This window comes from Carassius gibelio, chromosome B8 (genome assembly GCF_023724105.1).
Source record: "Carassius gibelio isolate Cgi1373 ecotype wild population from Czech Republic chromosome B8, carGib1.2-hapl.c, whole genome shotgun sequence".
Lineage (NCBI taxonomy): Eukaryota > Metazoa > Chordata > Actinopteri > Cypriniformes > Cyprinidae > Carassius > Carassius gibelio.
The window spans coordinates 1968960-1996669 of NC_068403.1; the positions used below are offsets into that span (position 1 = coordinate 1968960).

The 27710-nt window shown below is 32.7% G+C and overlaps 1 protein-coding gene across 1 annotated transcript in view; it reads left to right on the top strand.

Moving 5' to 3' along the window:
• LOC127963270 (F-box/LRR-repeat protein 17-like) overlaps positions 1-27710 on the top strand; it is a 144931-nt gene that overhangs the window by 97950 nt on the left and 19271 nt on the right. Inside the window, exon 8 of the mRNA XM_052563088.1 lies at positions 7100-7176. Within this exon, the coding sequence (XP_052419048.1) occupies positions 7100-7176 (77 nt within the window). The remainder of the gene's footprint in view (positions 1-7099; positions 7177-27710) is intronic.

Consider the following 27710-nt stretch of genomic DNA (forward strand, 5'->3'; position numbering starts at 1 on the left):
CTTCCACACATAAAACAGCTGATAATTCAGTGCATTTCAACATTTATCATGACTTTATATTCCAGATGGTTTGTGTTGCTCTGTCTGGGACGGTGCGATTGCATCCTTGGGGATTTATCTCATTAATTGCTCTAACTTCTCTTCCTTTGGCTGTCTGTAGTTGTGAAGTTAATTCGTTTGTGATAAGCTCGTTCTGAAGTTGACTTCCCGGTGCAGATAATGGGATTGTGATGAAATCTGTGAAAGCAGGAGAAGAATATTCACCTTGAAGAGGGATAAACAGCTTCTTGCTTTATTCTCCTGCAGGATCGAATCACTTTGGCGTGAGATCAGACGCGATCCGTTCGGACGTTCGTTTGAGATTCTCAAGCCTGTTTTATAGGAATCCTAATGGCTCCGTGCGCTCGGGTCTAAAGATCCTCTCGGCGTCTCTCTCTCTGCTTTTTCTGGGAATATTGCATTAAAAGTTCTTTATGAGCTGCTGCTTCCTAAATGACTTGAACAAGTCCAGTATCTCAACTCTTATGAAGCCATTTTTATTCATTACTGATATTCCCAGCGCAGAAATCCAGATGACTGGCTCTTGAAATCCAGTTTAAAAAGTCTCCAACACTGAAATTCAATCAACGTTTAGTCAGTCCGGTCAGGAGAGCAGAAAGAAACCAAATCTGTTTAAATGCATTTTAATGCATCTTCTGGGCTTTATGGTAAGAGGGAAATACTGTTTTGTGCCATTTACTTGATCTGTGGATGGATTGTTTTTTTTTAGTTTGTGATTAAAAAAAAAAAGAAATATATATATATATATATTTATTTATTTATTTTTTTGTTTGTTTAATTACATTTTTTTTATTTTAAAATTATTTAAAATTATTATTTTTTTTATTATTATTTTTATTGTTTTCTACATCTTTGGGTGAATTTATTAGAAGTCAGGAGAGCATGAAATGACGGAATCTGTTTAAAGGCCATTTAATGCATATTTTTGGGCTTTATGGCAAGAGGAGAAATACTGTAATGAGCTTTTGATGGCATTTAATTTAATAAAAATGTATATATTTTTTTTTGTTATTTAATTGTATTGATTTTATTTCTTAAATGCATTTATTTAATTATTTATAATTTTTTATTTTTCATTAACATTATTTAATTTTAATTTAATAATTATATATATATATATATATATATATATATATATATATATTTTTTTTTTTTTTTTTTTTTTTTTTTTTCACCTGTGGATGAATTTATCATGAATGAGTCAGGAGTGCATAAAGCAATCAAATTTTAATGCATCTTTTGGCCTTTGCATCATTATGCTGTTTGCATGATCTATTATTAATATAGATGGCTTGTAAATCATGCACTTGGACTTCATTACGTGTAGAAAGTGTCCCGTTTAACCAGTGCCAACAAATCAGTTTTCATTGCTAACCAGCAGACATGGAGCAAATCTATAGACATGAAACAGTTAAAGACATTTTTTTACTTTTTTTGAAGGACGTTTATGAATTTTGTAAATTACTACTGCTCATATATTGAGGAAAACAAATGTAAATTTATCTTGTTTAGTTGCCTGTTGTATATCTTTAGCTTAAAGCTCTCTCTTTTTCATCTGCTTTTGAAGGTAATGAGCACTAATTATTTTCAGAGAAGTTGTAGTGAAATGGGCGGATGTTCGTTTTATCGTGGCCCGACATCTGAGGCATATTTGCTGTAATTAAAAGCAGGCCGTGTAATTTCAGGAGCTGCTCTCTGTCAGGGTGTGTGGAAACGACAAGCTTTTACCTCGTTCTCCGCCGTATTTCACCTGGTTTCTCCAGCACTTCAGACATTTTTACCTTTATGAAGCTATTTTTTCTAAAGTATGCATCATATTTTGAGTCAAATTCTTACATTTAATCTGGAAATTATAATATTAGACAGTTGGGCTGTTATGCACATTAAATCAGTATCAATTAAATGAATCAGAGGAATCACAGAAGCTGCGTCTGAAGAAGCATTTAGATGTGTTTACACACAAGACATCAATGCATTTAACCTGCAGTTACAAATGCATTGCATGTTCTGAATAATTAAACATTAAAATGTCGAATACTGTTACTGGAAAGAAATTAAATTATAAAAATAACCTTCAAATGTGAAATAAGTGAATCGTTGCAATTGAACTGAATCATTTAAACAAGTGATTCAAACAAACTTTATCCTCTGTCAACGCATTATAGAATATTTTAATAGCAAATTTTTGTTTATATGAAGGTTAGATGTCCTTTATCACAAGGTATTATCATTACAGTAACTAAAACCATCAACAAAATAATTTAATAATATAGAAACTAAGCTTGTTTTATTTCAGCGAGTTTCTAAGGCAGCATTTCTCATTTTAATTTAGTTTAACTTGTGTACTGAAATAACTAAAACTAAAACTGAAATAAACTATAGAAATATTTAAAAACAACAAACATTATTACAACTTTTCATTTTCTTGTAATTTAACTTCTACTGAAATAAATGAACAAAAAACTATATAAACTTTTAAATAATGAATATAAATAACAAACTGTTTTTGGTTAAATTTCATCTATTTAAATTACTGAAATAAAAAAAAATATATATATATAGACAATTAATAAAAAATGTCTATATATTATATTATGTAGACAATAAAATATTCATTTATTTACATTATTACATATATTTATTTAAATTATTTTAGTTTGACAAATACTAAAATACTTAAAACGTTTTTCTTTTTAAATACAAAAAATAATTTAATTCTCCTTTTTGTGTTAATTTGATTCACTACAGAGTAACAATTCAAAGCAATTAAAAAAAACTATAGGCATTTGACAATTAAAATAATAATAATAAAAAAACTAAATTACTAAGACAAACTAAAAGTAAATTAAAAAATATTAAAATAAAAACAAATTCAAAATATGAATAAAAATCACTTTTTCATCGTAACATTGATTCAGGATTGTTATTAATTGTATCAAAAACCTAAAAGTGCCTGAAATCTAGTTATTAAATCTTAATTATTTTAACATTTAAGGAATTTTTAGAATATTTTCCCTCCCAAAGATTGCACAGATATTTGTGAATATTTCAGTTTTCTGGTCTTAGTTTCCTCTTTCATGCGAGAACAATGCGCAAGAATCAAAGACAAAAACATCTGATGAGCACAACATTTCCAGTCATGCATAAAAGGCTTTATTAGGACGTATAAAAAGAAATTTACAGCAGGAATAATTTGCTAAAGCGAAGAAGCGAGCGTGGTTTGATCCGCCCCTCCATTTGATTAAGACCGAGTCGTATATATTCACATTCACTCGCTCCAGACTTGTGTTGTTTTAGTTTGTGCGTCTGTCAGGAGCAGATTGGATGGCTTTTGTTGAGTTATAATAGTGTTTCAGGTATAGTTTGTGTTGAATGGAGGAACCGCAGCCTTGAGTTTGTGTCTTTAAATGAGGTTTTCTCCGTGAACAGTCTGGGTTTCGTCTGTCTGGCGCTTTTGTGATAAATCGTCTCTTTATTGTTGAGTTGGTGTTGTCTTCTGCTGAAGATGTGAAGAGCGACACGCTAATGTTTCTTATTAAACACGGATGGCAGTGTCACTCATGCTGTGTGTGAATATGAAGAGCTGTCTGGTTTAGAGAGGAAGAGTGGAAAACATCTCTATTTGATTTATTTTATATTTATTATAAAGATAATTTATAATTATTGTTATGTAAAATGAAATGCGGATAATATGAAATATTTTTAAATGTAGCAATGTTATGTTTACTATTAAAAACAAGCATTGAATTTTTATTTATTTACATTTATTTATATATAATTTGTCTTTATTTTATTTTATTTATTTGATATCCGTGCTTTGTTTTGTTCACTTTTAGAAAATAGTAGCTACTAATAATGAAAAATTAATTAATTAACGTTGCCATTTAATAAATGTTTATAAATATTAAATTGTTTTGAAAGATGTCTATTATATTTATTTTATATTTATCATAAAGATATTTATCATAAGTTAACTTATCATTCTTGTTATAGAAAATAAAATATAAATAATAACCTTTTTAAAAAATCAATCTAATTTATTAATTAAAACTAGTATTACAATGTTATATTTTCTTATATTATGTATTTATTTTTTTATTATTTATGTGAAAATATGAAATTTAATTGATAATGATAATTCAAAATAGATATTGCAATGTAATAGGTATTTTTAAATGTATATCTGTATTTTATTATTTCGTTTACTTTTAGAATATAGTAATATTTGGCCATAATAACTAATAATTGCTACAAATAAATAGTAATAAATAATATTAATATATGTCATTTAAGAATAATACTTAATGTTAATCTATATTTTCCTTTTTTATTTTATAAATAATGTAAAAATCTGTATTTTCTCACATTTAGAATATAGAAATGGTTATAAATATGTATTACTAGTATATTAATATACAATAAGTACATTTAAATAATAATAATAATATAGAAACATGAATATATTCATAAATTAATATGTAAAGATGGAATAGTTCACCCTGAAATAAATGTTTTGGCTCAGAAGTGATTCTGATCAGTAATAATAGCTGTACTGGCCCTTTAAATCAGGAACCACGTATGTGATCACAATATAGACTGTAAATGAAATGATTTCATAAGTTAAGTCTGATAATCAGAGTCTGTGAAGCTTGTTGTGTTTGTGGCTCCGAGTGTCTCTCTGTCTTTGAGCGTCTGACTCTGACTGATGAGGTCACATCTGTCCTGTGCTCTGATTGGTGGAGGCGGGTGTCGGGGGCGGAGCCACACATCTGAGGTTTGACTCCTGACGGCTGTAGTCTTGTCTTTGTGCTGACAGAGTCTCCTCTGATCTCTCCTGAGTCCAGGAGTGTTTACTGTATCATCTGCTGTTAAAACACTCAATTTTGCCGTGACAAAAGCCATTGGTGCTGATAGGGCAAGAAAAGCAAAGGAACAAATACAATGAAAAAAAAAAGCTCCATTTATATGCTTAGTTTTTTTTTTGTTTTTTTGTAATTAATAATATTTAAAACATTTTTATTTATATTTATTATAAATACTAAAGCTATTATTAAATGAATACATTTATTTATTTATTATTTTACATCATATTAATTTTTCTTTTTTTTATTTAACTATTTTTATTAGTATTTAATTAAATATATAATTAAAAGATAACAAGGTTGGAGCTGTTATTAAGATGGTATGAAATTGAGCTGGTGTTGTGTGCAGTGCTATTGTAGTACCATTTTAGTTTTTTAATGTTTTATATTTTCCTTTTTATTTTATTTCAGTCAGTTTTAGCAATTAGTGTATTAGTTATTTTAAAAAATATATTTGTTTAAAGCTTTTGATGTTTTTTGTTTTTTGTTCAGTCCGTGTGTTTTCATCGAGTCGTCTCTCTTTCCCAGTCCAATCAGCAGCTCTCATTAAAGCAAACACGCTAATGACACACAAACGTCGCGATGAAGATGCATCTTCGTCATCATCAGTGTGTTTTTACTCATCCGTCCTGAGAGCCGGCCTCTCTCTCTCTCTGTCTGAATGTCCCTCGCTCGCCCGCCGCTGCTCTCGCCCTAATTGGCTGACAGTGGAGTGTCTCTGTCGTCTTGGAAACTACTCTAATGTCTCTTATTGGACATCACGGCTTTGAGTCGTGGTCGGCGCGGCGACACAGGAAGAGGAATTAGTGAGGACAGGAAACAGAGAGAAGCGCTGCAGAGAGATTTCAGACGATCAGCCTGCAGGAAGATTTCCATCAAATTACATGCTATCAGGGTTATCACAGCTAAAATATAAAACATATTGTTACTTGAAATCAAACATAACTGAATATATGTTTTCTCTTTATTTTCTAAAATAAAAATTAAATAATAATAAAACTTATATAGACATTTAAAAACAACAGTTGCTAATAAAAAATAACAAAAGTGCACAAGAAAAATACATTAAACTTTAAACATTAACATGAAATCAGAAAATATAAAATTGCTTACACATAAATCACATATGAAAATAATTTACTTAATAAATAAATAAATTATGAAAGATTTATTAATTTATTAATTATTCATTAATTTATTTTATTTATTTAGCCATGAACTTATATTAACACATGATTTACAACAAAATGGGAAGCACATCATAACTGTTTCTACTTTTTTTTTTTTTTGGTTTTTACAAAATAATTATATTTGATGTAACAATTTGCTAAATAAATTATGAAAAGTATGACGTTTGATAAATTTCAGGAGTGTGTCACATGCAGTTTCACGATAGTGTAATATCACACATTTATTTGTTACAGCTTTAGTTCCAGCATCTATCTCCTGTTCCTCTTCTGATTTTTGTTCTTCACTCGGGTGAAACTCAATGGCTCAGGCGTTGAGTGGCGAGATGATCTGCTGTGATGACATCAGCCACTTGTCATTAATGCTTATTAATGGACTGAACTGGACTGGATTGGACATGAGAGAGTTGACTGGTCTGGACTGATGTGGTCTGGACTGGAGTGAGCGATCTGGTCTGGACTGGTCTGGTCTGGATCAGGTCACTCTCATGGTGAAGCATCTGGACAGAGATGTAGAATTGTAGATTCAATGCATGCATTAATGCTTCAGATGTGAGCGTCTGTCAAATGCATGAATGCAAATGGGATTCAGGACCTCGCTGTGGGTTTTCAGCTGATCTCCACTGACTCCCCATCATCAGCAGTGTTTGTATCAGCTGTAGATCTGAAGACTGGACTCTGGAGAATAAATCTTGCTCTAGAGGTTAACGGGTCAAATTTATACAGGATTGCTGTGATTCTCCAGCCAGCATGCATCATTATCTCGGCCCGTCGATGTGTCTTTGAAGTCATGGCCTTTTTAGTATTTAATCAGAGTCGATTCAATGAAATTATCAATTTTCTTTTGAGATGCAGATATGGAGAAGAAAGCCTCGTAGCGAGTCAACTTTAATGATTGAGTGATGTTATTACTCCAGGTGATGGGATGACACCTGCTTTGCAGATGACCTTTGACCTCTCCTGACCTTTGACCCTGTTGTGTGTCGACAGGTGTGTGGAGATCATCGCTAAAGAGGGGCGGAGCCTGAAGGAGCTCTATCTGGTGTCCTGCAAGATCACCGATCACGGTAAGACTGACATGAGTTCGGAGCGTTTCGTTTCCATCTGTCCGACTCGAACATGAACACTGCATTCTCAAACAGACATCAACTTTAACCTTTAGTCTTGTTACACAGTAATTAAGCCAAAATGAGAAAACTGACCGTCATGGTGAGATTTCACGTATTCATTCATCATTCATTCATTCTAATGAAGTGATATGTTTTATTTATTATTTGTTAAAGTGTAATTTATTTCTGTGATGCTCCGCTGTATTTTCAGCATCATTCCTCCAGTCTTCAGTGTCACATGATCTTCAGAAATCATGAAAATATGATGATTTACTGCTCGAGAAACATTTCTGATTATTATCAATGTTGAACACAGTCGTGCCGCACAATATTTTTGTGGAAACTGATACATTTTATTTCTCTAGTTGTAGAAAAAATAGAGCTAGTGTTTGAGGGTCAAGTTATTTTTTATAATAAATAGAAATAACAAAAGTATATGGATTTAAAACATTAGAGAGTTTCTAATGGTAGAGAGTCAAGTATTTTTTATAAATAAAAGTAGATAGAATAGAAATCAATGGACGGCTGAATTCTGAGCTGCTTGGATCGAGTTGGAAAACCATAAGAAAGCATGTGTAGCACTGCAGTGATATTCTCCGGATCACGTGCGCTCCTCACATGGGAAGTCGGATACGCCGCTAATGTATTTCAGCATAATTACACATAAGAGGCGCAGTAATGTGGCGAACCGCTCCGAACTCCTCGCAGCAGTTGTTTAACGTCAGCAGAACTCAGATCGACGGTAATCACGACCCTCGGCCCGTGATGAATGACCACTACATCAAAACCCAACGCTAATGACGCCCCGGAATGAGCCCCAAATATCCCAGCGTTTAAAGAAGATGAATGTTGGACACCCGATCCGCCGGGCTAATGCGGGTCACCTCGGGGCGATGTCCGACACCATTGCTCCTCTGAGGACCGCGTCCCGCTGCTAATGGACTGATCGCAGGGTTTCCTGCACCGCTCTGGATCAGGTCGATAATAGGAGGCTGAATTTTTGCTTCCGCATTCTTGAGCCTCTCGTTTAAATCACAGGTGCTCGAGGGCTACGACAAAATGCAACACAAGAAATGAACAAAAATACATCCAAATGCAAGAAAAACGGGACAGAAATCATCTTATGCACAAGTAAAATGAATTTATTACATATGCTATATTTAAGTCAATTTGAAAATTAAATTATTTATTTCTTTTTATGCATAGTTTTTTTGTAGTCTTAAGATTTTTTTTATGATTTTATAATCAGCACGGATAATCATTATTACATTATCAAGAGCAATTATCATGTAATTTTTTATTATATATATATATATATATATATATATATATATATATATATATATAATTTTACATTTATTATTATTATTAGGAATACTAATATTGTTATCTGTTCATATTACATCAAATATTTATGCATTTTTATTTTGCAATACATTCTATTAACCAATATTAATAATTAATATTACAATTTTAAGAGCAATAATAAATAATCTTTTTTTTTTTTTGGGTAACATTCCTGTTATTAATTTCTGTTTTGTTTATTTAAAAAAAAAAAAAAATATATATATATATATATATATGTATATGTATATAAGTATAGATACATTTACTTCAGAAGCAAAATGACATAAATATGAATCATTTTAAGACTTGTTTTCTGAGAAATATATTAATATTTAGGTGAATTTATGCTTAAAACAAGAAGAAATATCTGCCAATGGTGTAAGAAAAATAAATGTAATTAAAAGAAAAAGCAAGAGTTTTTGTCTGGTAGATATTTGCTCTAATTTTAAGCATAAATTTGCTTAATTTTGACATGTTTTCCAGAAAAAGTCATTTTGCTTCTCCATTATATCTTGTTTTAAGGTTGTCTAGTTATCTAGAAAACAACACAAAATACTGAGGAAGAGAATCATATTTTTACAGTCTATATTTTATGTTGGAGGACAGAAGTTACATTAATCTGATCGCATTATGTGATTATTATATTCATCTTCTGAGCGTAAATGCTTTACAGTATAAAGATGACTTTTGTTGATGTTGTTTAAATTGTTTCGCTAACTGTCCTATATTATCCTGGATGATTTAATTATTTAAAAAATATGAGTATTTGACATTAAAGATGACAACAGCTACATTTAATGCACTTAATATTAATTAAAAAGTCCTTGGAAATCAATCTGAGGGGTGAATATTGGTGCACATATCTGACCGTGTCTCTAACATTGATCTTTTGATGATTAATGTCTTGTTGAGAGCACATCTGAAGCACAGAAGCACATGGAAGAGCCTCTCTAAGAGCTGTGCTCATGTTCACTGGTTAGGGATCGAGCCGCTGTAGTTTAGATCGTTACTAATGCACACTCGAGTCGAGAGGATCTGTCCATGAGGAGAAGAATCTCTGTGATGTGGAGTTCATTAATAACTGAAGAATCGAACGCATCAAGTAACGTGCCGTACATCAGCAAACATGACCAAAACACATCTCAGTTCAGAGACGCTCCACACTTTCAGAAGTGTTGTAAGAATACAGCTGTTCAACTTATTGTATGTTGGACAGATGTTTATGTTTGTATAATGTGCGTGTGTATATATATGTGTGCGTGTGTGTGTGTGTGTGTGTGGGTGTGTGGGTGTGGGTGTGTGTGTGTGTGTGTGTGTGTGTGTGCGTGTGTGTGTGTGTGTGTGTGTGCGTGTGTGTGCGTGTGCGTGTGTGTCCATGTTTGTGTGTGTGTGTGAGAGTATGATTGTGTGTTAGAGTGTTTGTTAGTGTGTGTGTGTGTGTGAGAATGTGAGAGTATGAGTGTGTGTGCGTGTTTATATGTGCGTGTGTTTGTTCGCGTGTGTATGTGTGTGTGCGCGTGTGTGCGTGTGCGTGCGCGCGCGCGCGCGTGTGTGTGTGTGTGTGTGTGTGTGTGTGTGTGTGTGTGTGTGTGCGCGTGTGTTTGTGTGTGTGTGTGTGTGTGTGTGTGTGCATCTTGATTCAGCTCCGATCACAGCTGTACTGTGTCTGTCATGTGTTCTGAGAGCAATGTGACCTTCACCATCATCTTCACACAACACCAGATCATTATTTACTGCACAGAAAACCCTTCTGAAATGCAATATATTAATATTATCCCATGAGCTGAACAGACCCGGTGAGAATAATGAACGGGGAAATACAGTCTAGACTTTCTTCTCATACAGTACAGAAGAATAGAAAACCCCTTTTTTACTCAGTTTTTTTAATTTCATCTACAGCCTTGACTCTACGTTCAGAAAGATTCTTGTCTGCAACTGTATTTTATATAATTCACAAAAAAATCAGCTTCTTATTTAATATGCCGGTCTGATTTTACTGTACAAATATCTAGACATTTTCTATATCAGCATACACAAGAAGCAAAATGACTTGAGATTACAATTAAGTCTTGTTTTCTATATTACAATTTGTCTCTCTTTTATTAAACGGCAGCAACTGCAATATAATAAAAGACACAAAGGTTAAAAAAATATATCCATTCAAATAAATAATAATTGCATTTACTGTAATGGGAAATTGACCATTTTATTTGGTGGATGATATTGTTATTGTTGTTAATTAGAATTATATTTTAATTATGTTAATTGTTATTATTATTATTATTATTTTGATGGATAATAATATATTTCTTTTTTTTCCTAAAAAGTTGAATGTATTAATAAACATAATAAATAAATTAATCTATTTATAATATCGGCTTAATTGACTAAAACTAAGTGGAAGAATTGTTCATCTATTTCTTATTATTATTATTATTATTATTAAATATTGAACATTGATTTATTTTGTATTGCATGGTTACATTGATTGTATTATTATTAATATTATTATTATTTATGCTTAAAAATACTTAAAAATTAGAGTGGAGTCAGAAAACACTTTTTTTTCTTCATTAAATTAATTTAATAAATTATTTTATTATTTTGTTATTATTTTTTTACACGGACATTAAGCATCATTTTGATGTGTTTTTTTATTTCAATCAAGACTTGGTGGAAGAATTGTTCATCTTCTATTATTATTATTATTATTAAATATTGAACATTGATTTATTTTGTATTGCAAGGTAACATGGATTGTATTAATAATAATAATAATAATAACATTTATGCTTAAAAATAGTACAAAATTAGAGTGGAGTCAGAAAAAACAATCTTTTTTCTTCATTAAATGAAGTTTTAATTATTATTTTATTCTTTTGTTATTCTATTTTTACACAGACATTAAGCATCATTTTTTTTTTTTTAGTCAAGACTTAATATCTTCAGTCATTTTGCTTTTCCAGTAAAGGTATCTTCGTTTATGAATGTTTAGATAGTTGTACAGGACAAACATATGAATAATAAAACGCTGAGGCTGTAATATGTGTGTTTCTCAGGAGATCGGTCTACAGCAGGGTTATTAGTTTTCACTATTTAAAACCCAAACGGACTTTGGAGGATTCATTATGTCCTCATCTCAGCTCTGACCCCAACAGCCATAAAAATGATTGTGCAATATTTCTTTTACGACACCGAAAATTCATAAGTTTTCAGTGGCATCCTGAAGGAGGAATAAAAGTAAAGCGGGGGAAATGTGCGATACAGAACGTGTTCTCAGACACTCGTAAAATGTTTATTATAAAAAGATAGTTCTGGATATAAGCTGCGATTACATAAAACCATTGGAAGAAAGGCTGTGGTAAAACTGGTGTAAAACTTTTATTTAAGAGGCTTGTGTTTTGTTGTCCTTTTATTAAACTGCAACAACTACCAATATAATAAAAGACACCAATATTCAATAAATATTTATTTTATAGACAAATCAATATTTCACTTGGTGGATAAATTCATTAAATTAATAATTGTATTATTATTGTTGTAATTAATTAGAATAATAATTTATAGATTTATTATTATTATTATTGACTTTAACTTACTTTAATAAATAATAATTTATTTGTATTTATTTTGTAATTTATTATAAATGGATACTTATTAGATAAATTGTTTATATTATTGTTGTTGTTTAATAATATTTTTATTATCCTCATTATTATTACTATGTTATTTTTTATAGATGTCAGTTTGAATAATTATTAAATATAATTATACAATAATAATAATTGCATAATAATAGATGTACATTTAAATAATTGGTTTTATTTGGTATTAATAAACAGTAAAAGAAATCAATTGCGTATATAAACCAATGCACTGTAATTGTTTATCTTTTAATTAATATTTTTATTAAATAATAAATATTGGTTTATTTTGTATAACATGATCACATGGATGTTGACGATGCTGCTGACACTACTACTACTACTAATAATAAATATTGAACATTAATATATTTTATATTACATGGTTGCTTGGATTGTCTGATAAGTAGATTATAGTATTATATTATATATTATTAGATTAAATTTTCACATGAACGTTGTAAAATATAATAAATGCAAGTATTTTTCTTGCATATCTTTCGTTTGTGGTCGTGTTTATTGCATCAGCGTGTGAAAGTAAATAGAGCTAGCGTTGTGTTTGGTGTTTGGAGTATGTTTGTGACGGTGCGACTGTAGTTTTGCTGATGTCTCTTGACAACGTTTGCCGTTGTTTCTCGTATAGGGCGCTAATCTGCAGCCTGATATTGGCGAGCGCTAACGGCCCCGCAGGAAGTAATAAACGCGGCACAGGGCTTTATGTGCTTTATTGAGCCTCGTATAGAGCCGGCGCTCTTATTACGCCCCGCGTGACTAATGCACACGCTTTCCTTTTATATGCACCTTGTTTTTATATCCCCCTTGTTTCTGTCTTTGTGAGGAGCAGGAGCTGGGCATCCTGGGTAAATTGGGCAGATATTTCATGCATTTGGTGTGATGTGACGCTCAATACTAAACCTAACTGCTTTATGATTCCACAGGCTTTACCTCATAATGCATTCAAAATCTCCATACTGTTGTTTACATCCCATTTACATTACATACAATACAAGAATTGTGATTTAATAAAACTGACATGACTATTTTTCTTTTGGTTAAAAACGTATTGTTTCTGATCAGCAAAATGTGAAAAAATATTTTACCACTTTAATACTGAATTTACTTTCTTTTTTTATTAATGAGAAATGGTAATAATTACATTTAATTTATATAGTTAAAAAGACCATTTTCCTTTGTGGATGAATAATAATAATAATAATTATTATTATTATTATCATTATTAAAAAAATATCAATTTTTAATAAATAGTTAATTGTTAATAAACAAACTAAATATTTATTGTTTATTATTTAGGTTAATGGTCTAGTTAAATAGGATAATATATGATAATAATATATGATAATAAGCAGAATACATATTCAGTCAAATGATTCTATAGGCTAATGGTATTTTTTACTTTTATTATTATTATAATTATGATATTTGTTTTTTATATATCTATATGAAAAATTGTGTGTGTGTGTGTGTGTATATATATATATATATATATATATATATATATATATATATATATACATAACACACATGCACATCAATTTTGATGAGAAACGTTATTGGAATATCTCATTGTATGAAAGTTATTAATTGTACGAAACTTTAATGTAAGTATTAGCAGTATTAATTGGAATGAATACAATTTAACTAAATTCCTTGGCATTTATAAATCATTATTGCCCAAAACTTCAAGTTTCTGAAACCTAGATATTTATTTCTAACAAAACATCATCATCATTATTAAAATAATTTTACTTAAAAACTAAAAGTGATCAGTTTTTCATGCTGCAATGGTTTATCAATCGGTGTGCAAATTCATGAACAACAAAATTCAGTCCCAAAACTGTGTGAGATAAGGGCAAAATATATTTTTCACATTTTTATTGACACTAATACAACTTCATGGATAATTTTACAAAACAATCTTGACCTAATGGTTCTCCATACATACCCGGGTCAAAAATGACCCGAGCATAAAACGTGTTAAATCTCTTAAAATATGAATGTAAAAAAACTGTAAAAAAATAAATAAATGTGTATTTTGAGGGACTTAAAGCATTTGCAAAGTTTTACTCTTTTACTAAAACTATGCAATTTTTAGAAATCTCCCTGTATCCGGAGCGCATTCTGAGGCGCTGGTGTGAATAAGGAGGAGATTTTTTGCGTGCTCAGGATAACTCAGGAGACTGAGTGTGTTGACGGCTGCTGGTGACAGTGTGAGAGGGTGTTTAATGGTTAAAAACCCTGCTGTGTGCACATGGGCTGAGAGGATTTTAACCCTGTCAGACGGGAAGCTGCAGGAGATGCTCTTGACAGGCCGTCCTGGATCGGTCGCACCACTCTTCTAATTGTTCTGCTTTAGTTTTTGGTGGAAGTGCACTCTTTGCTCATGAAACATTCAGAAAGTTTCAGTTGTAAGTTGCTGGAAACTTTCACACTCTTGCTGTCGGATGTTGAAGCCAAACATGTGCAGAAAGTGAAGTGGAGTGTAAGACACACGAGCGTTATCTACACCTCCAAAAGACACGACTGGAAATTTAAGACCAATGTATTACTCATTTTCAGAGGCATTTCTTGACTTTGATCATAATTGGCTAACATGCATTTTATTTATGGATTTCAGCAACAAAGCAATTTGTTTGTTTAATCATTTATTTAATAACATAATTATTGAACATTTTTAAATAAGTAAATAATAAGTAATTATTTAAATTAATAAAAAAAAGTATCTTATCATTTGTAACAAACATAGCTATGTGCTTCAGGTGTGTTTATTTATTAAATAATTACTTATTTTCAAATATTATTCTAGTCATACTTAACTATTTAAAATTAATAAATATATTTTTTTCTTCTAATTATATTATGTAAAAACATATGAACATGCAGATTGATTGATTTTTTTTAATGTATTATTTATATTTGAAATTAAACCAGTTAGTGTGTGTGTGTGTATATATGTATGTAATATTTTAACACATGATTACAAACAAAGGTATGTTCTGCTGATTAATTCACTAATAGATTAGTATATTCATTTATTATTTATTTTATTGTATTATATTATTTAACAAACATTGATATAGGTACATGCTGCAGGATATTTCATTATTCAATCTGTTCATGATTTATTAACTTATTGTTTATTAAATAATTAAATCATTTATTTTATAGCTGCAGATGTCATTATTAGTTCAGGTTTATACTATAATTGCCTGTATAGTGCACTATTTAGATGCACTTTTTTGGTATAAAAACAGTTTTCAGTTTGGATGATAACAATAGCAAAATTCCATAAAAGAATTTCCATGTTTCCATACCTTCCTGTTCTTGTTGTTATTAAGAACTGCTCTGAAAGCAGCGATATAGATACAATGTATCACATTCCTATTTCCATGGCAACACATCAAGCTTGTCACTTTGCTTTGTTTGACTGATGTATTATTTTACCTTCCACACTGACTGAATCAGTCTGTATTGTTAAAAGTGCTTTATAAATAAAGTTGACTTGTTGAACCTTGTCTTACACACAGAGGAATTGTCATGTTAGAATAGAAAAGGCTCCTGTTCAGACTGTTGCTATAAAAGTGAGAAGCACACAATCCCTAGAATATTATTATATGTTTTAACATTGAGGTGTGTGTGATGTGTGTGCAGAGAAGCACCGGTCATTCGTCTGAAGTTCTGCTGAAGTGTTGTAGAAGAGAACAATAGAGCGCTTTCACCCTCAGACGTCTCAGTCTGAAGAGACAATTTACCCAGAAGCCCTCAGCGAGAGAAATGACCCCCATTATCTGCTCTCACAGCGGCCCTATTATCTCCTGACATTCTCTTAGGAAAATTGAACATGAAATATTGATTCTTTGGAAATACAGATGTTGAGTTTGAAAAGGCAGAGATTTATTCAGAAGACATTCAGATTGTTCAAATTAGTTCCTTGTGTAATTTGCATCACTAGATATCAGTGTTATTGAGCCATGTTAAACATTGTAAGCTTTTGTCCATCAAAAAGAGATAAAAAAGAGAACCTGATAAATCTGATGAATATATATATATTATTATTATTATTATTGTTTTATTTTTTCTGATTGTTTTGGCACAATTATCTATGTGAATGACTAAATTATATTATTTAAACTATATTATTAAAATATTTAAAATGTACAAATAATGTAACAAATTGGTTAAATAACATTTTATTATAAATCAATTAATTACAAAATTGTTTTATTATTATTTATTTATTTGACAGGAATGACTAAATTACGTTTTGTAAATTATTAAAATTTTTATTTTATTGTTGTTAATATTTAATTTTTTTATGCATGTTGTATTTCATTGTTTCATAGGAACTATGTTTTTAGTCATTTAAATAATTTCCATTTATTTTTATTTTAACAAGTAATTTGGATTTTTTTTTAATTACTATCATTATTTATTTATTTATTTTTATTTTTTTGTAAATGAATTTAAGCTTGCTTGACTTTTAGGTTACTTTACAGTTGTAGTACAGAATGAGCTCAAAAAAAATGTCTAGCTAAACACTCTTGAATCAAGAAACATTCATTTCAGATTCAAAACAACTAAAGATATTGTCTTGTTTTCTGAAAGAAAATATAAATCTATCCAAATTAAGCAAATTTTGATGTCTGATTTGTTAGGAGGACAGTATTTGAAAATCTGGAATCTGAGGGAGCAAAAAAATCTAAATATTGAGAAAATCTTCTTTTGTTTTGAGTGAAATTCTTATATTTAATCAGTATATTAGAAAGAAAAGACATTATTAACAAATTAAATCAGTATCAACAAAATTAATCGTTGCATTGCAGAGGAAACACAGAAGCTGCGTCTGAAGTGACATTTAGATTAAAATATTCAGCCGACATGGATGTGGATAAAACATAAAGTCCAGACTGAAGTAACAGGTAACTGAAGCGCTGATCTGTTTATAATGATAGCATTATGAAGTGCTGACGGGTCAGTCGTGTTCAGATATAGTGTTTAGCGTGTGTTATTGATCTGATCTGGATCCTTATTTAGTTCCAGTTTGTAAGAAAGGTTCGTCAGCAGTGAAGCTCCAGTTTAAAGACACTGTGAGCGTGGGATCTGAATCCATCCTGATGCTGTCAGGCGAAGGGAAGAGATGTTCCCAACCAATTAAAGTTCAGCTCAGACCCTCCTCCTCCGGCCCACAGTGACGGGCCTTCAATTACACCGGCTCTTCTGGGGAACACGTGATGCTACTGAGCTTCAGAAACCTCATCCTCACACTACCTGTCTCTCACTCACACACACACACACACACACACACACACACACACACACACACACAATAAACTACACTAAAAGAGTCTGCTCTGTTCCATACAGCCAGGGTTGCCAGGTCTAACCCATGCCAGTCCAAAACAGCCCAAAGTAGCACAATAATCATACTCAAATTCAAAATAAGTCAGTTTAATAGCTAAAATCCATATTTTAGAGTCACTGTTATGCAGGTTGATTATAAACACCGCTGAAAGGCTTCACAAAACATAACACATACTGCAGTCCCTCCAGAAAAACAAGTTTTTTTTTGGTGATTGTTGTGGGCAAAAATCCTTGATTATGCGGCACGTTTTCTTACAAAATGCGATGGAATATGCGGGATATTTTTGCAATTTTTTGCGATGAAATTGCGTGAACTTGCAAAAACTATGGTTTAATGAAAAAGAGAAAAAAGGTGATTCCCCCAACACCTTTTCTCACTAGGCTACTACCTTAATGTAAAGAGTAATTTCTTATTACTTCCTATGATAAACGAGCATACTAAATCAGAGAATATTTAAGTTGCAATCTCTTACTGCAACGTAAATTATGTTACATACTACTAATATAATTACAACTGCACGTTTTTGGTACTGTTCTGTAACAAAAAAGTGCAATGTTACAACTGTAAAGTTGCATAAACTTCTGAATGAAGCTACAACAGTGTTAGGGGGTGAAGGGGGTGTTGGGGGAATCACCTTTTTTTCTCTATTTCATCAAACCGCGGTTTTCACAAGTTCTCGCAATATAATTTGACTCCACTGTCGTGTAACAAATCGGGAAACTGCTTCGCGCGTTCTTTTACGCTTATTTTTGTTGGCAAATAAGAATGATTTGCGTGCTTCAAGTTTGGTTATTTCATTTTTTTTTTTTTTCACCGCGGGGTTTGCAGATGATGTTCACGTCACGTAATTACGTCACTTCATAAGGTTCCCATGGCAATAGGGGAAAATGGCGCTTTACTTGTGTGAAGTGAACGCAACATTTTTAAACTTTCTGCTAATATATATGTGAGTTTTTTGCAACGAAAATACAGGGATTATGAAATCATGCTAGCCCTGCATATTTTGCTTTCTGAAATCGTCAATTTATGCGGCAAAAGAGCGGCGTATTTGAAAAAATGCGACCCCGCATAAATATGCGGCCTTTGGCTGATTATGCATTAAATCACGCGATCGCATAATCACGTTTTTCTGGAGGGACGATACTGCAGTTTTATCATAGGTAGAATGCTAAATATTTAAATCCAATGATTTCAGTCAAATATTATTTATGCAATATTTCAAATCTTTAACCCACAGGGGGAAGAAAAATCAAACGACAACAACAAATTAAAAGTAGATAAATTCTGTGGGAAAAACATGGACTTGGCAACCCTGCATCCAACCAGTGGCCACAATTTACTAAAACAAGGGAACAGTTTAATAAGCCAGAGGAATGAATACTTAATTAGTGGCAGTGATTTATATATGATTATAAGTAAGGTCTTGCATGGGAATATGTTGCATGATACTGTATCTTTCAGGAAATTCTGGATGTGATGTAGAAACCGATCGAGTGAGTGAGCGTTAACTTTGGGAGGTGGTTTGTGACGTCTGAACTCATTAACTGTGATGACAGGAAGACAGATCGGCGTTTACTCTGAAACATGACGCTCTAATTGGCTGGTGTTAATTAAATGCAGGTTATTGAGATGTTTCTGCTGTGCAGCTAATTGATGTCAACAGTTGAGCTTTGTGTCATCGGCCGCTGCTCTTGTGTGTCTGCAGTAGTCATGATGTAAAGAACAGACAGGATTCATGTTAGAGAGAGACAGATTTATCATATACCAACAGGTTTGTCTTCAGATAACTCATGTTTTATGTTTGCTTATGTTTTAGTCAATCTGAGGACCTTAAATAATGTGCTCATCCATCCATCTAACCAACCAAGTGTTTTTTTTTTTTTTTTTTTTTTTTAAAACAATCTGAATCATTACGTTTGGCAAAAAAAATTTTTTTTTACATTTATTAACAACATAAAAAAAGTTTATTTTCCAAATTGAATAAAACGTAATGCAGTCAAATTTAATTGGATACTGTAAAATAGTGTTGTGAAATATAGAGGAAATGATACGTTCAAATGTTATTGTAATTAGTTTTTTAGTACAATGCCAACATCCAAAGCTATTTTCATTCTTTAAAAGTAAACCATTTCTTTCCAATTCCAAGGTTACATTTTTCCCCCAAAACATTCACAATTTCTTAACAAACTTAAAAAAAAATGTTACTGTAAAAATTGCAGTTTTATGATTTTCGTTTAATTTAAATTCATTTTGATTTTAATTCCTTGTCTTCAAATTCCTGCATCCTGTTGCCACAAATTGATATCCAGATGCATAATAAAAGTATGTTCTGAGCATCACACATCCCTGCTCTGGAAATTTTGTTCATTAAACTACCGCTCGTGAAATATTAACCCATTATTCCCTCCAGCAGTTTTTTAAGATTTCTGTTTCCCCACGTGGACTAATTAGGATTTTCATTGCGAACCCAGGAAACAATTTACAATGCTGTTGTAGTCATTGTGTTCTCTTGATCTTTTTTTATTCTGTAATTGAATGTAAATGCATTGGTGGAGCGGGAAATCCCTGATGGAGGGAGAAAACCAACAGGAATCAGAAGTGCGGCCAATTTAATTAAATTCAAGGAACATTGTGGCGCTTTCTTGCATTGAATGTTTTTCAAAAGTTTCAAACAATGCTTTCTGGGTGTTTTTCCAAAATTCAGAGGTTGGCTTTACAAATGGAGAAAATTTAACTGTAAACTAAAAATCTCTGTTTATTGAACAATTTGCCCACTAGCAAGTCGTTTATTTTAATTTTAAAAAAGTGTTTCATTATTTTCATTGAAATGTAAATAATATAAAATATTAATTACCTAAAATATTTTAATATTTATAAAAAAATGTATTGATATTTAAGGCATTTATATGAATATAAATGACAATTATCAAATTGATAAAAAATTATGTATAATATTATAATATTACCTTAAATATTAATTGTAAATAACATGTCTTTGAATGATAAAGATTAACAAAAATAAAAAGTATTTGTGTGTGCAGGTATTTTCGTATCAGGATATATCAAATGAAGTGAATATTTTTTATTGAATTAAAATATATTGAAAATATATTGAGATATTCAGTTGTAGATGAGGCAACTAACACAATTCATAAGTGTGTTTGATGAACAGTGTCACAGACTTCCTTCAGTTCTGCTGCATGAATTAAACACTAAAATATTTACCTAAGCAAAAGTCAGCGGGTGTTTTGTGGTTTGTGTAATGGTGTGTAAAGCACCTACATGCTGCTGATTTATGTGTTAATGGGCTTTCGCAGCCTGACGCTCTTGTTTTCGGCTGCCAGGAATAGAAAACTCAGCGAATGTTTGCATGGATGCAGAACCGAAGCGCTTACTTTTGTGTTGACTGATGCAACACGGAAAGAGCTCCAGTTTAAACACTTCCCATGATGCTCTAGGCTCCCAAACTACAGGAAAGCAGACTTTTAAAGGTGTTTTTGATGTTAAAGCTGGTGCATCATCACCTTCAGCTCTTCCTAATGAGTTTTACTGCTTGTCTGTGTGTGTTTATCTCTACATTAGCACCATCCTTCCTTCATCTGCCCTTAAACACACGCTCTTCCTCTCCTCGGCACTAATTGCTCTTAATATTTGAAATGAAAGACTGTTTTTATTGTTTTGAGAGCTTCATCTCGCAGTGAAGTTCGTCAGCAGCTTTTAAGGGATTGTAAGTGATGTGCTCCCTCTTTCTTTATGTACTCTGCTGATGAATACTGGCTGAAAGCAACGTTTAGTGCAGTTTAATTTCTCTGTTTAATCAGAGCTGCTTGTGTTCATTGTTCTGAATGTTGAGAAACATGAGTTGAGCTCATGCTGGAAAAACCACAGGGTAGAAATCTTAAATCAATTATTGAATTTATGTTTTTGTTTTTATTGCGCTAATTATACATCAGTCTTAGAATGTTTATTCACATTAGGCATTAAAACATGACACATCTGGGTAACACTTTAGATTAGGGAACACATTTTCACTATTAATTAAGAGTTTTCCCTCAATACACTTATTAATAGTTAGTAAGGTAGTTACTTTTTTTTTTATTTGAATGAAAATGATGGAAGTTATTCTTCATTAGAAATTAGTTGACAATAAATAAATAAATAAATAAACTGAAAAATGTTAATACTCATTTTTTGTTTCTTTTACAGTATCACAATTCCAGCTTTCAAAGCGATTTTCATGGCCAATTTTTTGTTTTGTTTTGTTTATTCATTTAGATTTGTTTACAGCACTATTTAAATAAGTCTAAACTATTTTAAAAATGAGACATTAAACATATCATATGAAGTTTTTTACCCCATAAAAAGTTTTTCAAATTTGAATTAATATTACAGAAATCACTTCATTAAAAACTGTTTGTACAGTAATATAGTGCTATAAAAATAAGAAACAAAGATAAATAATTTATTGTAATCTATCCATGTCAGCATTCAAAGCTATTTTCATGAAAAAAAAAAAAAATCTAAATTGTAGTTGATTTTACAAAACTTTATATAACTCAGTCTTGTAATTTTGTATTAAAATGAGACATTTTATGCAAAGTTTTTTTTTTCTTAAACCCATAAAAAGCTTATTTTCTATCTTTAAAAAAAGTGCGGAAAACCAGTGTAGCAAATAATTTTCTACAGAAAAAGAGAAATATAAATAATTGTTTGTTTATTTAGCTGCATGCCAGCATTCAGAGTTATTTTGACTGCAAGACAGCAGATAAACACATGCACACTGTTTTAGTGACTGATTGATTGATTTGTGTGGAGGTCAGACACAAGACGTTTCATGACCACATGTTTTTTTTCCTTCCCCTCTGACCAAGTTCATTTTTCATGGCAAATGGGATCATTAGTGTCAGTATATCCAGCAGGTCGGTGTGTAACAGAAACAGAAGGTCTTCCTCAAATTAGCCGTGACCTTCTCATCGGCGCACTCCCATCTGTCGAATTCTGCATCTCCTGCTCCGGTGTTTCATTAACCTCCTTCCATTATTCCTCTCTGTGTGCTTGTGTTTCCCTTCAGCTCCACTTTCTGTTTTATTATATTACTGTGAATTGATTTGGATGGAGAATCGTGTTCTTTTTTTAAATATCACAAATCAGATGAATTCCTCTTTCATACGCTGAATCCCCCTGGTATATTATATTTGCTTTTATCATAAAGACACGTATCCTGCGTGGGAAACAGAGCTGACGTTAGGATTAAAGCCTTTCATTTCCAGAGCGTTCATGTTTGTGATGTTTGCCGAGATTCAGGACACGTTCGTCCAGTGTAGATCTCGCTGTCAGTTCAGGTTAGGTTTGAAGAGCGTTTTAAACGAAAGCTTGATGAAGAAGTCATGAGTTAATCAGAAAGTTTGATCATTTCTTAATAAAACTAGTGTTTTTTTTCTGGACATCTCTGAGGTCACAACTACTTGCTACTGGGGTTCCTCAAGGCTCAGTGCTTGGACCGCTTCTTTTCTCCATCTATATGTCATCTTTAGAACATTCAGAAGCATGGCTTTTCCTTATCATTACAATGCTGATGACACTCAGCTCTACTTCTTATTCCAACCAGCTGAACCGATGGGAGCTGTTTGGCTTTGGATGAAGGATCGTCACCTTTAACTCAACCTGGCTAAGACAGAACTCTTTGTGGTCTCAACCAACCCAGCAGTTCATCACAACCTCTCTATACAGCTAGGTTTGTCAACCTTAACTCGTTCCAGGACAGACAGGAACCTTGGAGTTGTGATGAATGATCATTTAAGCTTTACAGACCATATCGCTACAACGACCCGGTCCTGCAGATTTGCCTTACACAACATTAGGAAGATAAGATCCTTCCTGTCAGAGCAGACCGCACAACTCCTAGTCCAAGCTCTTGTTCTTTCCAGATTGGACTATTGTAATGCTCTCTTGGCGGACCTTCCTGCATGTTCAATCAAGCCTTTGCAATAGATCCAGAATTAGAGAGAGTGATCAGAGTGGTCTTCCACGAGCCGAAGAAAGCTCACTTCATACCGCTCTTCATTAATGGCCTCTTGCATCAAATTTAAAGTACTGATACTGGCCTACTAGACAACCACTGGCGCTGCACCAATATACCTAAACTCGCTAGATCTAACATATATGCCCTCCAGAAGCTGGCTTTCCTTCAAGTGAATAAAACCTTGACCAATTAATACTAGATCTTTCCTGTTCTGTTCTATTCCAGTTCTTTTCTATTCTATTCTATTCTATTTGTTATGGTCTAATTTCTTTGCTATGTGCACTGTGCTGTAACTGAGACTTGTATTCTGAGTGGTTTCCAGGTGTTTTCTTCCTGTCCAGTTTAATTCTACTTTCTTAGACATATGTTAAGTTGTCTTTAGTTTGTATATCAGTGTGAACGTCCATCATGAATATGATGTACTTGTCAGATTGTTTCAGTCTCATGATCTGTTGTTGTGCCAGTGCTATTTGATTGGGTCAGTGTCCCTCACAAGGGGGCAGGCTTGCTCTCTACCTCCCTCCATCTCTCTGTCTCTTTCTCCATCTCTTGTTTTCTATCAGGGTGTGGCTGTCGCTGGACTTCAGTGGTAATATTTGTTATTTTGTCAGAGTAATGAATGAATGCAGCCCTTAAATAGCCTTTAGATTGTAAGATACTGTATGTAATGTGTAAGATTGCGATGAAGATGAAAAAGCTGATTGTATTTGGATCTGTGAATCTTTTTTATGGTTTCTTTGAAACCTGATATTTTATCAGAACTGTTTTAGAACCAATTTAGACATTTATGGCCAGAGAAGTGATTCATTCTCAACAGCTTTGAGTTTTTTTTGTGAGAAATGGTTAAACTATCTGTGCTTACAGCTGTGCAAAAGCAGCAGTGGTTATTTATCATTACTAACCATATGTCATCGTTACCGATTAGAGTTAGAGGGGGTCATATAATCCTTTTTTAAAGATCATTATTTTGTGTATTTGGTGTGAAAGAATATGTTGACATGCTTTAATGTTCAAAAAAAAACATTATTTTTCAAATGCTGTACTGTACAACACTGCAAGCACTCGCCGGAAATGTAACGCCCATTTCCATAATCGCGAGCTTCTTCTTTCAAAATAAATGTGAAGACAGTTAATAATGTCCTTAGTTTAACCATCAGTTCAAGTTGAAAGGGGACAGTTGTGGCATAACACAAAAATTTCCACACCGTGATGTAGACATGTGGGGGCGTGTTTAAACGAGGCATTTTAAGAGGACGTGACAGAGTCTTAAATTTGATAAAGAATATCTCTTTGGATTTGAGTTTTTAGTCTTTGCAACTTTACAGACTTCTTTATTCACCAAGAGATTGTTACCCCCCAAAGAGAAAGGAATACTTGAAATTGCATCATATGACCCCTTTAAAGGGTTGCAATGTAGGTACTATTCAGTTGCTTGGTGGCTACTAAGTGTTCTGAACGGTTGCTAGACAGTAGCTATAATGTTCAGGTTAGTTTGTACATTACAAAATAGCTACTGGGGTGTTGTGCAGTTGTTGTTAGAAGGTTGCTATATGATTGCTGTATGGTTGCTAGCAGGGCGGTTCACAAACATTTTGAGGGGCAGTGGCCCAAACCCAAAAAAGTGGCACAAGGAGGGTGGGTTTTTGTTATTACGAATTCTGCCTTCATCTTCAATGGAAGTAGGGGAGAGTGGGGTAAGTTGTGCCAGTGGGTAAGTTGAGCCACCCCCTGCATCTTGGCAACTGTACAGTTTAAGTGTCATGTGACCGTGTATTTTGGAACCATGCATCATTTCTGCCAGACTGTGAAAAGAAGAAACACATGAGAGGAATGGAAGGCATCACGGTCGTAGACAGGGTTTGAAAACTAGTGAGGTCTGGGTGGGAATTATGCTATAATAACCCCCACTCATTATATACACTAAACACTTTAAAAGAAACAGATATGTAGATGTTTGTGAAAGATGTTTTTTCTGTTTTGGAGGAATGAGCATTGTTAAATGATATCATAATGCACCATTACTTTCGGTTAGGGGTATATAATTGTATCAGTTTTGATTTATTATTATTATTATTCGGCAATGCATATAGGCCTATTACTGTTATAGTTTTCATTAACAACCACTGAATGTTGTTGGCATGACTTTGTGAAAATGTAATATGAAATAGCATAGACGTAACATACTTGCTCTAGAGATCTAAAGATCGATGGTGTTATATACTACTGTTTTGATAGCGTTTCTAACAGATAATATCATGATGTTTTTTTGCCTTTGCCTTAACGTATGTGGTATCCTGTCAACAATAACATGTCTGTGGGCTCTTTTGATTACTATCAGTTTAAGTTCTGTCAGAGTTGCTATAAAAACATATAAAAATAAATTACTAAAAATATATTTCCACCTGTAGTCACTAATGTCTAACAAACTCTGTTTAGTCTGTTTTTAGGAAGGCTACAACTTTGGTGTTTGACATATTGTTTCGGAAATGCAAACGATTAAAAATATTGAAATTTAAACTTAATTTGGTTGGTTTTATGTAGTTAAATTTAACTTTAAGAAAATAGAATATGACTGTCTGTAAAAGGAGATTATTGAATTAGTTTTTAAATTATTATTTATTTCACATGGGTTTGAATCAGATTCAGTCAGATGGTGCATCTTACCCACTGACTTGACTCGGGTCAACTTACCCCAAACCCGGGGTAAACTGAGCCATGGGAACACTTTTTTTTTATTCTTATAAAAAGCCATTTTTTTAGAACTCTTTGTCACACATACCTTCTGATCATTTATAATGATAAGAATACTTTAATTTGGATAGGATAGATACTTTCATATCTTTATGCTTTTATGGTTGCTTTATGGTTGCTAGGATGCTGCCAAGGTGTTGTGGGTGGTTGCTATGCAGGTAGATGGATATATTGTAGCAGGTCTCGGCTCTCTCTCTCTCTCTCTCTCTGAATGGACTCCATTAATGTAATGAGTTGTAAATTTATGGTGCCTGTGCTGGAGTGCAGTAACCCAGCACACATCAGGACAGTCGTCTTAAATCGATGACTGTTTCCTGTGGAGCTTTTAGCTCTGAGCGTCACCACTGATCCCTGATCAGATCCCTGCAGGACGAGACAGAGACATGCAGCAGAGCACCATACTGTATGAGGACTAAAGTGTGTGTGTTTCACTCTAGCCAATGTTTCTTCATTGGTGTGTGTGTGTGTGTGTGTGTGTGTCTCTCTCTCTCTCTCTCTCTCTCTCTCTCTCTGTGTGTGTGTGTGTGTGTGTGTGTCTTTCTCTCCCTTTCTCTCTCTCTCTGTGTGTGTGTGTGTGTGTGTGTGTGTGTCTCTCTCTCCCTCTCTCTCTCTCTCTCTCTCTGTGTGTGTGTGTGTGTGTGTGTGTCTCTCTCTCCCTTTCTCTCTCTCTCTGTGTGTGTGTGTGTGTGTGTGTGTGTGTCTCTCTCACTCCCTCTCTCTCTCTCTCTGTGTGTGTGTGTGTGTGTGTGTGTGTGTGTGCGTGTTCAATAATTGACTACAGAGGCTTTAGTTACTCAGATTAGCTCTGGGACGGCGGTTTAAGTGCATTAAACACACACACACATAGATAGACACACACACAGTGACACACAACATACACACACACACACACAGAGAGACACACAACATACACACACACACACACACACACACACACACACATAGAGACAGACACACGACACACAGAGACACACAATATACACACAACACACACACTTTGAGTAAATGTCAAATAATTTTTTTAAGTTTTAATTGTGGATGTTGTTTGTATGATTTATTTTTGTACACGTTTTGTGTTCTGTTGATGAAGCATAGTGATTAAAAAAAGGCAATAAACTACATTTACCATCATCCTCTGTGGGGAAAAAAATAATATAAATACAAACATAAGTGTGCATTAAAGCTTCATTTGGTTGTACTACGACTAAAAAGTATGTCTGTGAGATAAAAAAAAATATATATATATATTAATCCTGAACTGAACTGGACAGATATCAGATATTATTTTTCATAATCTGCTTCAGGCTTTTTCCATAACCTTTAGTGTTCTTCTATTGCTTCTAATTCA